The 15,652-nt window shown below is 37.7% G+C and overlaps 1 protein-coding gene across 1 annotated transcript in view; it reads right to left on the bottom strand.

The window, feature by feature from the left end:
* Nucleotides 1–15,652, bottom strand: part of DNAH3 (dynein axonemal heavy chain 3) — a 141,587-nt gene that overhangs the window by 40,490 nt on the left and 85,445 nt on the right. Inside the window, 1 exon segment of the mRNA XM_025047287.1 lies at nucleotides 13,390–13,635. Within this exon segment, the coding sequence (XP_024903055.1) occupies nucleotides 13,390–13,635 (246 nt within the window).

Below are 15,652 nucleotides of genomic sequence, written 5' to 3'. Positions count from 1 at the left end.
AGTGTTGAAAAGAACAATAATAAGAAAAGGCAATAAAGCACCCTAAACCTTCCATCCAGAAATAACTTTTGATGGCAATCCTTCCAGCCCTCTCTCTAGGCAAATGCAATGAAGATGGAAGGGCGGACAGACGAAAGAAAGGATTTTACGAGAATGGGATAACTTGATGCATACTATTTTAAAATAAAGATGTTAAATTGAACTTTACTTGAATCTAATAGAAGAAAAGGAGCTGACAGGAAACGGAAGGACCTGCCGAACTTCAGATAAACCGTTATTTGCGACAAAAGAAACTGGTTCCTAAAAGCTGCTTCGAAAATAACTAAAAATATAAGGTGAGTCATTAAATGGTTAAAGTCCCTATGCTTTAAAAAAAATAATTCAATCCAATTTTGTTATCGTATTTTAACGTTTTGTTGTCAAAAACGAAAGAATACATGACAGTAAGAAGAATATTATAATAAACGGCCAAGTATCCATCATCCGGCTTCAACGATTATCGACAGTCCTGATTCTTGTCTGGTCCATGTCCCCATCACCAGCCACCACCATATTTGCTTTTCTCCCTTCTTCCCTCCTGACTTCCCCACCGCACTTTCCTTTCTTCGTCTGGGGTATTCTGAAGCCAATCCTGACACCGTGTTTTATTTGCAGGTGCACGTGACTCAGCGTTAGACCGATCTTATCGGTCCCTTTACAAACTACGAACTGACGAACCCCACCATGCCCCTCCTCTGGCTCCTTTTGTTGTTGATAATGATGTAACTTTTACTTTGTCATGGTTTATAACATCCAATTTGTTCTGTCACCACAGTTCCCCGGTTCCGTAGTCTTTAGGTCTATATTTGATGAGATTCGCTGCTCAAACGCCGGCCTTTTGACGCAGACCACATAAGAGTTTTTTGAGCCGTCTGTTAGTTGGCTGATTTCATGTTTTTTTTTTCCCGAGCAGGGACTTAGGCTCATCTTGTCAGTTCTTACATGGTTAAGAATGCCTGCCTGTTGCTTTTGTATTTGAAAAGTCGCTTGGCTAAAAGTAATATTCTTGTCACATTTTCTTGCCCTCAGAATTCTGCAGAGGATTGTTTTATTATTTCCTTGCATTTTAAGTTGTTGTGCGAAGGTTAGAGGCCCATCAGATATTTACCTCTTTGTTGACTTTATTTCCTATCTCGGTATCTGATGGAATCTCTTTTACCCTGGAGTCCAATAATTTAATCAGGTTATTTCTTTTGGTTGATTATTCTATATCAGTTTTTCTTGGAACGTAGCATACTCTTACAATTTGTAGGAACAGTTCTTCATTTTAGGAAAAATTTCCACATTTATATTTTGTATGTATTGTCTATACTACTTATTGGGTTACCTACTTAAGGAATTAGCATTTTTTGGCCTTTAGATCAACTATATTTATAATTGCTTTAATGCATTTGTCTTTTTCTTCTGTAATAAGTTTAATCATCTCTAACCTTTTCTCTAAGTCATTTATTACATATCTAGACTCATATATTTTCTTCCTCGCTGGTTCTAATTTATTGATTAGATTATTAATAGTTTTGTTCAGTTCTCAAATTGTTTCTTTGGTATCTCAATCCTTCTTTTCCTCTAATTCTACAGTTTGTATCACCTTAGCTACAAACTTTCAAAAGACAGCTTTATCGAGATATAATTCACCAATTTCGAGTATACAATTTAATGGTTTACTAAAAATATTTGTATATGTGAATATACTAATATTTACAGAATTGTGCAGCCATCACCACAACCCATAATAGGATGTCTCATTATCAAAAAAGAAAACCTGCACCCCTTAGCTGTAACCCCTCGAATCCCCTCCTGCCCATCACCCACCCCCACAGCCCCAGGCAACTGCTAATCTACTCTCATCTCTATGGATTTGCCTCTTCTGGACATTTCATATGAATGAACTCATACAATATGTGTTCTTTGGTGACCAGCTTCTTTCATTTATCATGATGTTTTTAAGGTTCATCTGCGTCATAGCATGTATTTCTTCATTTCTTTTATTGTTGACTAATATTTCATTGTACGGATATACTGTATTTTATGTATTTATTCATCAGTTGATGACATTTCGGTCGATTCCACCTTTTGGCCAGTATGAATAATGCTCCTATGAAAGTTTGTGGACAAATTTTTGTGTGGACGTATGTTTTTGTTTCTCTTGGGCATATGCCTACGAGTGGAGTTGCTGGGTCTTTGGGAACTCTGTTTAATTTTGAGGAACTGTCGGATTCTGTTTTCTAAAGCTGCTGTCCCATTTTACAGTTCCATTATGTAATTTCCATTCATATGTGAGGGCTCCAATTTTCCCAGGTTCTCATCAACACTTGTTTTCCATCTCTTTTATTATTCCCAGCTTAGCTGTGAGGTGGCATCGTGTTTTAGACGTGTATCCTCCTGATGGCTAATCACGCTGGGCACCTTGTCATGTGCTACTGGCTTTTTGTATGCCCTCTTTGGAGAAATGTCTATTTGGTTACTTCACACATTTTTTAATCGGGTCATCTATCTTTTTGTTATTGAATTGTAATACTTCTTCATATATTCTAAATACGAGTCCCTTATGAGATATATGATTTGCAAAAAATTTCACACATTCTGTGAGCTGTCTTTTCACTTTCTTGATATTATCCTTTGAAACACAAAAAGGTTTAATTTGGATAAAGTCCACTTTACCTCTTTTCTCTTTTGTTACTTGTTTTCGGTGTCCTAAGAAACCACTGCATAGTCCAAGGCCATGAGGATTTGCACCTATGTTTTCTTCTAAGAATTTTGTAGTCTGAACTCTTAAATTTAGGCCTTCAATCCATTTCGAGTTAATTTTTGACTATGGTGTGAACTAGAGGTCCAAATTCATTTCTTCACATGCAAATAGTCAGTTGCCCAGCACCATTTGTTGAGAAGATTATTCTTTTCCTATTCGATTCTCTTGGTATCCTTGTCAAAAGCCAAGTTACCATAAACATGAAAGGCTTATGTCTGGACCCTCAATTCTATTCCACTGATATATATATCTACCCTTTTGCCAGTAACACACTGTTCATCTGTGAACTTTTAAAAAATTAAATTCGTTTTATGACTAAGTTCTTCCAACAGAAATGTTTTCTGTTTCTTAGGTCATACTTTCATTTAGATTCTCTCTCTCTCTCTCTCTCTCTCTCTCTCTCTCTCTCTCTCTCTCTCTCTTTCTCTCTCTCTGTCTGTCACTCTGTCACTTTCTCCCCGGTGTTTGCATAGTTTCCATGCCATCCTTGCTCTGATATAATCAGGCAAGTTCTTCTTGACATCTTTCCCAATGTTTTCTGGGGCTAGTTTATCTCTACCACTTCCTTAACCACGACTCCAGACTCGGTGGATAGCTTTCTTTTCTGTAGCCCAAGGTCACGAGGATTGGGTAAACAGAAACACTGCGTTGCCCTTGCTGGGCTCTGCACTGTCTGAAATCTGGCCAGCTTCCCTGATCGATGAGTCCACCCTCTCCCACCCCAGCTAGCAATGTGCCGGTAGGATTCGGCGTGCATCCCTAACCTGGCACGGGGCTCTGAAAGATGCAGACCCGGGCAGTGTCTCCCGCTTCCGCTCGGATCCTGCAGAACAACGCAGGGGTTTCCTGCTTGAAGGTTTCTCTTCGTCGTTTTCCACAGCTGCCCAGTCACCACTGTAGTCCACTTTTCACCATGTTGGTGATGACCAGTAATCACCAGGGGATTTTTAGGCTTAAAATGCCCGTCATTGCCGTTGTTCATTTCATTAGGTATTAAAGGGGCGAGCTTCTGTTATCCGACGTCACTGTGCGACTCTACCTGGAAGTCCATCTGGCACAACACTTCTAGAAAGCCATCTGGCACTATGCTTACAGGGCCACGAAAATGGCCTCGAGTCTAAGTCAGAAATCTCACTGCTGGGAATTCATCCTAAGGAAATAATTCGCGATGAAAATACCCTCTGTACATGAGTATGCAGCACCATCTGTGAGAGCAAAATTTTGGAAATAGTTTGCATGTCCCACATTGGGGAGCTCAGTCAAAATGATCTTTTAAGATGAATGGAATATTTTGCAGTCATTAAAGTGGTAGTTGCAAAAACTAAGCACGGACATAGAAAAATGCTTTAAGGAACAATGACAAATGAAAACAGAAGAATAAAAAATGGAATATATACCATTATGGCAACTATATAAAACGATGAAAGCAGACAAACAAGACAGGAAAAGTTTTTTGTTTTTTTTTTTAACTGAAATACCTGTGATAGGGAGGTATGAACACAGAGATACTTTTCGGTCATTTTTTATTTAATAGAATTGAATTGTTTTTGCAATAAAATAAAAAGAAGACACTAAAAGCAAGGTTTAGAAAAGCGCTTACCCCAGCCCCTTCCCTTGCTGATGTTATTAGCTAGAGCTACTTTGTGGCTTGATAGACACATTTAAGCCAAAGAGAAAAGGCTCAACTGAGTAAAAGTGAATTTGTCAGCTGTATGACCTTGGCTAAGGTTACCACTTGCGCATCTGTAAAATTGGCCCGATTTTACGTCCAGCTTAGAAAATCACTGCAGGGGGTGAGTGAGATAGATGTGTCCCAAACATTTAGCACAGCTCTGAGCACACAGAAAGCACTTGATAACTTCCGGCTCTGGGTTTCCTCGGTTCTCATCATAGTGATGAATCCTGTTCACTCTGCGCTGTGACTGTAGCTCACTCTGGTCTGAGACGGCAGAAACCCAGGAAGACAAACGACTTCCATTACCCCTGACTCGCCCCACCCCTGCTCCATCTTTCTCTCCTTCACCTGGGAGAATAAGGTGAACTTTTCCACAGAGAAGTGGGTGACTTTTCAAAGGGTGAATAGAGAACTCTGGCGCTTTCTGAACAAATAAAGCCCTGGGTCAACAGACAAGAGTTCGTGTCGATGATGTGACGCCTGCTTGCTCTCCTGAGTGCACACATGCTCCCCTTGCGGTTCCTTCGGCACTGGTCTGAGGGGTCCATTTTCCCCATGACTCCTAGATCATGAAAAGCCCAGAAATGTCATAATGTCCCATGAGGTCAGAGAAGGCCTCCTTGGAGCTCTTCCCATGAGAATTTTAACTCTGAACCTTCGTGGAAAGGATAGAAAGGCGTTTTAAGCTTTTTAAGATGGTTACACGAAAGTCTGCTCAAAACTAGATGCCAGGGACCACGTGTTACATGATTCCGTGCATATGAAATGTCCAGAAAAGGCAAATCTATGGGAATAGAATTAATTGAAAATGGACAGGAAGGACTTTACTGGGGTGATGAATGCTCCAAATCTGTTCTAATGTTCCAATGTTCTAGAATTGGATTATGGTGACAGCTGCATAACTACATAAATTTACTGAAAACCACTAATTTGTACACTTAAACGGGCAAATTTTATGATATGTAAATTATGCCTCAATAAAACTTTTATATTTAAAAAGAAAGCATATTTAGCATCTAAAACACATCTTTTGATCCAAATGGGTTCTGGCTAGGAGCTGTGTAGTTTCCTACTAAAGCCCAAGAAAAAGAGGTAAATGATGTCACTGAAAATGGAGACTGAAGGAAACTGGGCAAAATGTCCTCTAACTAGAGCTGGATTGAGAAGTCTGACCTTGGGAAACTGTGTTAGGAAAGATACCAGACCCCACCAGTGTATTCCTCACGGCCCTTCCAGCGTGCAGACGCACAGGTTATATCTTTGGTATAGTGGTGAGCATAGCTGCCTTCCAAAGTAAAGAGCCACAGGTGCCTCTGTCTTGGAGAAACTTCCTTTTTTTCCATATGTTCGCGGATGGAACACATAGAAGAGGCTGCCTCCGACGGATGACATTAGTGCATCAGATGTGGTCACTAGAACTTGGCCATCCTGTTGCTCCTTACTCTAGAGCAGAGTTTACAACATTTGGGTTTATTTTTAAGGTGTTTTATGATTTTTTTTTACCCTGATCACGTCCAAAAGCAGTGAGACTTTTGAAAACTAGCAGGAAGGGAGATGTATGATTACCACAGGGACAGAAGTAGACCTTAGCTTTCTGTGAACATGTTCACATTCACACCAATCACTTGTAAGATGCTATTTAGTCTGACTAGCCCTTCGGCGGCAGAAGGAAAGGAAAGATGTCACGAAGTGGGCTGAGAGTGTGCTCGGGAGCACTTCATGCGCCATCTTTGCTGACATGGAGCATGAAGGATGGGGAAAGCAGAAAACGACGATTGGAATCTGTCAAAAAAGCACTGCAGTGTAAAAGAACATAATATGGAGATTAGACTTGAAAAGAGTTCCTCTGAATCTCGTTTAATATGGGACTTGAACCAAATTTCAGGAAACTGGTATCTGAAATAGGGTGCGAAAAGATACCATTTTTTAAAAAATGAAAAAGGAACAGAAAGCCATAAGAGAAAAAAACAGGCTAGGATGAAGAAGTAAGATAAGAAAGAAAGATGGGTGAACTAATAACAGAGACGATGATGAGGATAATGGCAATAAAAATGGCTAATACTTATTGGGCATTTTCTATATACCATGCTTCATTCTAAGTATTTTTACATATATTAACCCATTTAATTCTTATGAGAACACCATAAATGCATACTACTGTTATTGTCCCCTTTTTATAACTGAGAAAACTGAGAGGGACTAAGGTCACCCAACTACTAAGGATTGGAATCAGGATTCAAGCCCTGACAATTTGACTCCATGGCCTATTCTTTTACTCATTACACTAAGAAAGGAGAGCAAGAAACAAAAGATACAGAAGTAGAATTAAAATAATTCAAGAGAGCAAAAGCATAATTGAAGTCGTGGGTGACTCACATTAAAACGAAAAGTGTGTCCAAAAAGGGCAAAAACACAAAAACGAGGACAGAGGAGATGACAGATATGGAGGCCAGAGAATATAAATTTCCCTTAATGATGAAAAAGACTCATCATGTTTCAGGGAAAATAAACGAAAGGAGACCTACATCTATATGTAGTCTGTTAGAGGGGGAAAAAAAACTACAATAGAACATTAAAAAAATATAAAAAGTTCACAGGATATGAAAAATAAACAACTGATATATATATATATATAAAACTCAATCTCACCTCTAATTAATAAGATTATCAATTTAAATTAAATGATTATTTTCACACTTCAGATGTGAACAGAACACTAAAATAGATGAGGCAAACAGACAGAACTACAAGGAGAAATAGAAAAATCCGATATTACAGTTGAAGACTTCAACGCTTTGTGACTAGCAATCGAAAGATAGCAGGCAGAAAATGAGTGAGGATATAATTAAACTGAACAGTGTCATGACCATTCAACTGGTTCTAATTAAAATTTATAGATTACTTCAACCAACAACAGCAGAATACATTCTTCTCACGGTTACATGGAACATTTACTAAGATAGACCACATTCTGAGTCATTGAACATACCTTAAAATACTTAAAAGAGTGAAAATCATACTATGTATACTCTCAGACTACAATGCAACTAAACTAGAAAAAGAAAAACAAATTAAATCCAAATTAGGCAGAATAAAATAAACAAAAATTGGAGCAGAAATGAATGAAATTGAAAAGAAATTAATAGAGAAAAATCAAAAAAAGTAAAAGCTATTTCTTTGAAAGGATTAATAAAACTGATAAATCTCTAGCCAGGCTAACCAAGAAAAAAAAAAAGAAAACACAAATTACTAAAATCAGAAATGAGAGAGAGGTCATCACTCCTGATTCTCTGGACATTAAGAGGATAATAAAGGAATATCATAAACAACTCTATGACCACAAATTTGATAATTTAGATGAAACACACTAATGCCTTGAAAGACACAATCTACCAAAGCTCACGTAAGGAGAAACAGATTATTAAAGATACTCGGTCGACAATTAATAACACGTCAAAAGAAAAAGTACCAGACCTGGATGGGTTCACTTGTGAATTCTACTGAACATTTAGGGAAGAAATGACATCATTCTTTACAATCTCTTCCAGAAGATAGAAGCAGAGGGAGTCCTTCTTAACTCATTTTATAAGGCCAGAATTATCTCAATACCAAAACAGACAAAGATTTTATAAGAAAGGAAAACTACAGACCAATATCTCTCATCAACAGAGGTACAAAAATTCTCGACAAACTATTAGCAAATCACATCCAACAATATCTAAAAAGAATTATATACCACAGCCAAGTAGAATTTATTCTAAGTATGTAAGGCTGGTTCAACATTCAAAAACCAATTAATATAATTCATCAAAAAGCTAAAGAAGAAAAAATCACATGATCATATCAATAAGTTCAGAAAAAGCATTTGACAAAATTCAACCACCATTCATGATAAAAAGCTTTCAGTAAACTAGGAATAGAGGGGAACATCCTTGACTTGATAAAGATTATTAACAAAACATCTACAGCTAATATAATGCTTAGGTTCAGGAACTAGATGCTTTCTCCCTAATATAAGGATGCTTTCTTCCTAATATAAGGATGCTTTCTCCCTAATATAAGGATGCTTTCTCCCTAATATAAGGATGCTTTCTTCCTAATATAAGGATGCTTTCTTCCTAATATAAGGATGCTTTCTCCCTAATATAAGGATGCTTTCTCCCTAATATAAGGATGCTCTCTCATCACTCCTAGTCAACATCATAGAGGAAGTCCTGGCTAATGCAATAAGACAAGAAAAATAAATAAAAGATTGCGAAGGAAGAAATAAAAGGGCATTTGTTTGCCAATAACGTGATTATCTAGTCAAGAAATCCCCCCAAAATCAACAACAACAACAACAAAAAACTCTTGGAACTTACAGTGATTATAGCAAGGTGGTAGGATGCAAAGTTAATATACAAAAGTCAATTGCTTTCCTATATACCAGAAATGAAAAATTGGAATTTGAAATGAAAAACAACACCATTTACATTAGTATAAAAAAAGTGAAATACTTAGGTATAAATCTAGTAAAAAATGTGTAAGAGCTATATGAGGAAAACTATAAAATGCCAATGAAGAAAGTCAAAGAAGATCTAAATAAATGGAGATAAAATCCATGTTAGACATAACTCAAATTGTTAAGATGTCTGTTCTTTTCAATTTGATCTATAGATTCAGCACAATCCCAATGAAAATCCCAGCAAGTTATTTTGTGGATATCAACAAAGTGTTTCTAAAGTTTACATGGAGTGGTAAAATATCCAGAATAGCCCAAATATCCAGAATAACCAACAGAATATTGAAGAAAAAAAAAAAACAAAGTTGGAGGACTGACATTACCCAACTTCAAGACTTAGTGTGAAGCTACAGTAATCAATACAGTATGGTCTGGTAAAAGAATAGGCAAATAGACCAACGGAAACAACTAGAAATAAGCTCACACAAATACAGTTAAGTGATATTTGACAAAGGTGCAAAGTCAATTCGATGGAGAAAAAACAGTCTTTTCAACAGCTGATCCTGGAACAAATAGACATCTACAGAAAATAAAAATCTGGACATGGATCTTATACCTCTCACAAAAAATTAATTCAAAATGGATGATAGCTCTACATATAAAACACAAAACTACAAAACTTCTAGAAGACAGCATAGGAAAAAATCTAGGTGGCACTGGATTCGATGATGACTTTTTAGATACAATACAGAAAGCACAATCCATGAAAGAAAAAACTGATAAGTTTCACTTAATTAAAATGAAAAACTTCTGCTCTGCAAAAGACACTGTTAAAAGAGTGAAAAGATAAGCCACAGTCTGGGAGAAAATATCTGCAGAACATACTTCTGGCAAAGGACTTATAACCAAGATATACAAAGAACTCTTAAAACTCAACAACGGGAAAAAGAAACAACCCGATTAAGAGATGGGTAAAAGATCTCAACAGAGACCTCACCAAAGGAGATACGCATGTGGCAAATAAGAATACAAAAAGATGTTCAACATCATATGTCATTAGGAATTGTAAATTAAAACGAGTTACTACTACATACCTATTAGGATGGCTAAAATCCAGGACACTGACAACAACAAATGCTGACAAGGATGGAGAGAAACAGGCACTCTCATTCATTACTGGTGGGAACGCAAAATGGTGCAGCCACTTTGCAAAAGGTAGTTTGGCAGTTTCTTTTGAAGCTAAACAAACAGACTCACCATCTAATCGTGTTCCTAGGTATTTGCCAAATGAATTTAAAACTTATGTCTACACAAAATCCTTCATCACACAAATGTTTATAGCTGCTTTAGTCATACTTCCAAAAATTATAATAAGCCAAAATGTCCTTTGATAGGTGAACTGATAAATATCCACACAATGGAATATTATTCAGCGATGAAAAGAAATGAGCTATCAAGGCACAAAAAGACACAAGGGGACCTTACCAAGTAAGTGAAAGAAGCCAATGTGAAAAGCCTATGCACTGTATGGTTCCTAATATATGACACCCTGGAAAAGGCAAACCAATAGGGGCGGTAATATGATCAGTAGTTGCCAGTTCAGGGGGAGGGAGGCACCAACAGGCGGAACTAGGGGATTTGTAGGGCAATGTGAAACTATCTTGTGTGATATTGCAATGGTGAATACATGATACTGTGCGTTTGTCAAAACCCATAGAACTGTACAACACAAAGAGTAAACCTCGTGAACTATGAATTTTAGCTAATAATAATTTATATATATCGGTTCATCAACTGTACAAATGAACCACACTAATCATAGACGTTAATAGTACGGGGAACTGTGGGGGGAGTTGTTTAGGGAGGGAGCATATGGGAACTCTGCTCTTTCTGCTATTTTTCTGTAAACCTAAAATGGCTCTAAAATTAAATCTGTCAGGTTTTTTTTTTTAAAGAGAAAGAAGTTAAAACGAGATACCATTTTCACATTTCAAATTGTCCAAGATCTCAACAAAATAAAAATAGTGTTGGCGAGGGTACAAGGGAAATCTAGCAACCAAAGCTTTAAAATTTTATCGACCCTTGACTCAGCAATCCTATTTCTAGGAAATTATCTTAAGGAAAAATCATGTATGAAGCAAATACGTAGCCATTGGAATGTCATTCATCAAAACATTGTTAATGAGAGCAAAAACTAGAAATATGAATGATCCCATGTTAGTAAAAATAAATCTATAGGTACATATATGCATAGGGAAACGTCTAAAAGGGTGTTCATCGAAATGTGAATAATAGTCGTCTTTTTAAAAAATTACGTTGTTTATTATATCATTAATTCACATTTTTTCTTAAAAAATTAAAGACAAATTTCACATTCATCAGGATGGCTATTATTAAAAACAAAACAAATCAAATCCTGTGGATGTGGAGAAACTGGAATGTGTGTGTATTGTTCGTGGGACTGTACAATGGTGCGATCAGTAACGGAAAACGTTAGGGCAGTTCCTTAAAAAGTTAAACACAGAATTCCCATATGATCTAGGAATTCCACCTGTGGGCTTATACCCAAAAGAACTGAAAGCATGATCCTCAAACAGATATTTGTACAGCCACGTTCATAGCAGCATTATTCACAATAGCTGAAAGGTGGAAGCAACCCAAGTGTTCATCAGCGGATGAACGGATAAGCAAAATGTAGTCTACACACACGATGGAACATTAGTCAGGCTGAAAAAGGAAGGGAATTCTGACACGTGCTAGAGCACGGACAAACTTTGAATGCATTAAGCTGAGTGCAATAAGCCAGGCAGAAAAGGTCCAACACTATGTGAGTGGACTTTCTGAGGTTCCTAGAGGACTCAAACTGAGGGACAGAAAGTTGAATGGTTGCTGCCAGGGGCTAGGGAAGAGCGAAATGGAGAGCTAGTGCTGAAGACGTGTGGCCTTTCAGTCTGGGAAGACGAAGAAAGTTCTGGAGGCGGATGGTGGTGATACTTGCCCGGCAATGTCGGTGTATTTAATACCACTGAATTGCACATTTAAAAATGGCTAAAATGGCAGATTTTATGATATGTATTTTTACCACAACAAAAAATAGGAACAAAAACAAAATCTTCCCCTCTCCCCTCAAAAATGGGTAAAAATGAATGAATGTACTACTATCTAACTAATGGACTGGTCCAGGGCCTCCATGCCTTTCCTCTGACAGATGACCACTTATCACACGAGATGTGCCAGAGGTGCTGGGGAAAGTGTGTGAGCAGGTGGCGTCGGCCGCAACTTCCTCCTTCATTTCGCATGGTTATGTAAAGTTTCAAACACAAAGAAACACTATACAGTGAGAATTTGTATTCCCATCTGCTAGATCTTACCATTAGCTTCTTACTTGTTTTATCACATACCTATTCATCCCTCTATCCATCAATTAAGCCATCTTATTTTTTGACACATTTCAAAGTAAATCGTATACATCTATACGTGACCCCATAAATACTTCAGCATTTATATCATTAAATGTTCGATATTTGTTTACATGTTTTATGATACAAAATTTACATAGAATGAAATGCACATAGAAGTGTGTGCATTCACTGAATTTTGACACATGCACATATCTGCGTAACCCAAATCCCACTCGATATATACATTACCATCACCCCAAGAAGTTCCCTCGTGGCCCTTTATATATTTTTTTTATAATTGCAAAAAGTAAAACTATTTGGAAATATTTATAGTATGATCCCTTTTGTTACAGAAATATTAAAAAAATAAATAAATAAATAAAGAGAGATTATTTCTGTATAGTGGGATTACCATTGATTTTTGTTTTCTATTCCCGTCTCTGTATTTTCTAAATTTTATGTAATGTATTATTTGGGTGCTAAAAAACAACAACAACAACAACAAAAAAAAAACAGTAAAAGCTACATAAAAGAAAATATCTTTAAATCGTTTAGTAAATGATGTCACACATATGAGAATATTAATAGATCATTAATCATTTTGAAGATAATGTTTTTAGCAATATCACAAACATTTTAATATATTAGATTACAATGACAAAACTTAAAAGAAGTATTAATACCATAGTCACCACAATGTGACACTGTGTGTAAACACAGAACAGGACTAGAAGGGAGTTAGAAAAACAAAAGTGACTATATTTCTCATTCTGTTTCCTGGGTCCTATTGGAGTGATGGGATTATGGGTGATTTTGCATTAAAAAAAAAAAGTTCTATCAACTTTTTCTACATTAAAAAAGTATTTAAACTATCTCATAAGACACTGACTCCGGGGCCACCCATCTCTACATACATGGGCAGCTCTGAAGTAGTGAACCCCGCAGACAAGCCACAAAATCCTCCCTGGCTTTCGTGAAGGCCTAACTGGGTCCACCCAGTAAGGTTGGGTTTGTAACTAGGCTCCAAACAATGACAGTAAGACAAAAACAACAGCAACAACAACAACAACGGGCAGTAAATTACCTCTCTCTGGGAAGGTGTTGTTTTTGGTGAGTCTGACGCTTTTGGGCCTTGGGTTATTGTCATCCAGGCCCATGATCAGGTTACGGAAAAACAGATCGAATTTTTTTCTGCCATCGCTGTTGATGGTGCTGGCCACCGTCCACACCAAGGCAAAGAGGAACAACCCTTGCAGCCAGAGGAAGATCTGCTGGCTTGTCAGGCCTTCGAGGGATTCGCTTTCATCTTCTTTTATTTCCCTTATTTCATCTAAAAGCAAAGAAAGGAGACCTCAGGAGAAGCTGCAGAGTGTAACAGATGTAAACCACGTGGACTGGGTGGTTTGGTCGGTGAGGGACTTGGGGAGGGGACTGCAGTTGGCTGGGTGGCCATCACCTGCTCCATCCTTTATCCACATACTTTTTTTTTTCCTATTTTGTTAAGAAATGCGTAATTTAAAATTTACCATCTTAATCATTCTTAAGCGTAGAGTTCGATGGCAAAACTGAAACTCTGTGTCCATCAAACAATCACTCCCCATCCCTCTCTCCCCCAGTGTCTGGCAGCCACCCTTCTACTTTCCGTCTTTATCAATTTGACGACTCTAGCTACGTAGACAGACCCACCGACAGATGGTAAAATCAGCGGGTGAAAGTTTGAAGAGAAAGAAAATATTTGCAGAGTTTCAAGTTATCTCCCCCAAGATACTTATTACTTACAAAGAATAGCGACTTTACGATAAAGAAGCGTGACTGTCACCAAAGTTAACTTTGACCAGAGCCTTCACCGATAAGCTATATATGAGCATCAGATACGCCTGAGGCTGCACTGTGAAGATACAGCATCGCCTCCATGGGATCTGTACTAAAAATGCATAACCTCAAACTCGTTATGAGAAAACGCGAGGCGAGCAAATTGACAGCCATCCGTAAAATCACTGGCCAGTATTTATCAAGCGGAAAGGTCAGGAAAGATAAGAAAAGATGGAGGAACTGTCACAGACTGGAAGAAGCCAAGGAGGTATGACAATGAAACGTAATGTAGCATCCCGAACCGGATTCCGAAACAGGAAAAGAACATTTGTGGAAAAACTGGTAAAATTCAAATGAAGTCTTATGTCGTAGTTAACAGACAGTGCCAAGGTTCACTTCCTCGCTCTTGTCATTGTATCTTAGTCACGTAAGATGTCAACGCTGAAAAAGCAAGGTGAAGGGATATGTGACTCTCCACTCATTTAGCAGTTTTTGGTAAGTCTAAAATTATTTCGAAATAAAAGGCTAAGAAATGTCATTAGTGTTCCTTATCTCGGGGCCTTGTCAATCACAGCTACCGTTCTTGCATTTTAACACTGACAGAGTAAAAAGTCAGAGCTCTGAAACGAGGGACGCGTACGTTCAGACCCAGCTCCTGGGAGCTGCCTGTATTTGAGCAGCCCTGAGAGGACTCAGAGAGGCGAGAGATTAGGTCACATGGTGCCGGGGAAAAACGAGTCCATTTCTCATGCTGGAGGAGATACTATATAAGAACAGGAAACAGCCTGGGGAAAAATATGCAAAATTTATTAATAACATTGCAAATGTATGACATCGTATGCAACTGGTGTGCTTTAAAAAAATTGCCTTAATTTTAATTTTAGAAAATCACATAATACTTGGCCAAAGAAAGCCTCCACTCAGCCGTTCACCATGTTACATTTCTGATGTACACCTATAATGCCTTTGGGAGAAACAGGCCGTGAAAGTCTGTTTGTGTAGCAGAAGGTGTAAGACTCATCTTGAGTCTGAGTTCTGTGCAATCATGAGAAAGAAATGGCATCCAATAAAAGTTCTCCCACGGACACGTATTTTGTCATTTCCAATAGAGTTCAGTGAAATTTGATTTATGTGAGATAGCTGTAGGCACCTTCTCTGTGACATTTAAACGAATGGTTCTATAGTTTTGTAGACTAATGTGATCAGTTCTCTTACAGTGTATCTATGTGCTTTGCAAATTCAGATTTTTGTGATTGTAAGTTTTCTTCACTTCCTATCTTATTTTTTTCAGAATCATTTTTTTTTTTCTGAGATACATTCACATGCATCATCTAGATTTATCTCCCTCCAGGCTATCCTTCTTAGATAAAGACAGAGAGGAATTATAGCTCCCTTTGTGTGGATGAAGCACCTAAGACTGAGAAATTTGAACAAGAACACCCAGGCATCAATCCAAGATCAAGGCTAAAGCCAAAATACGTGGACTCTTTCCACCAAGCTTTGTCTACACTCCCCAAAGACTCGCTTGTTCTAGG

Source organism: Pteropus alecto, unplaced genomic scaffold, assembly GCF_000325575.1.
Source record: "Pteropus alecto unplaced genomic scaffold, ASM32557v1 scaffold15, whole genome shotgun sequence".
Lineage (NCBI taxonomy): Eukaryota > Metazoa > Chordata > Mammalia > Chiroptera > Pteropodidae > Pteropus > Pteropus alecto.
The sequence above is the reverse complement of the archived record's forward strand: the minus strand, read 5'-3'. Positions and strand labels throughout refer to the sequence as shown.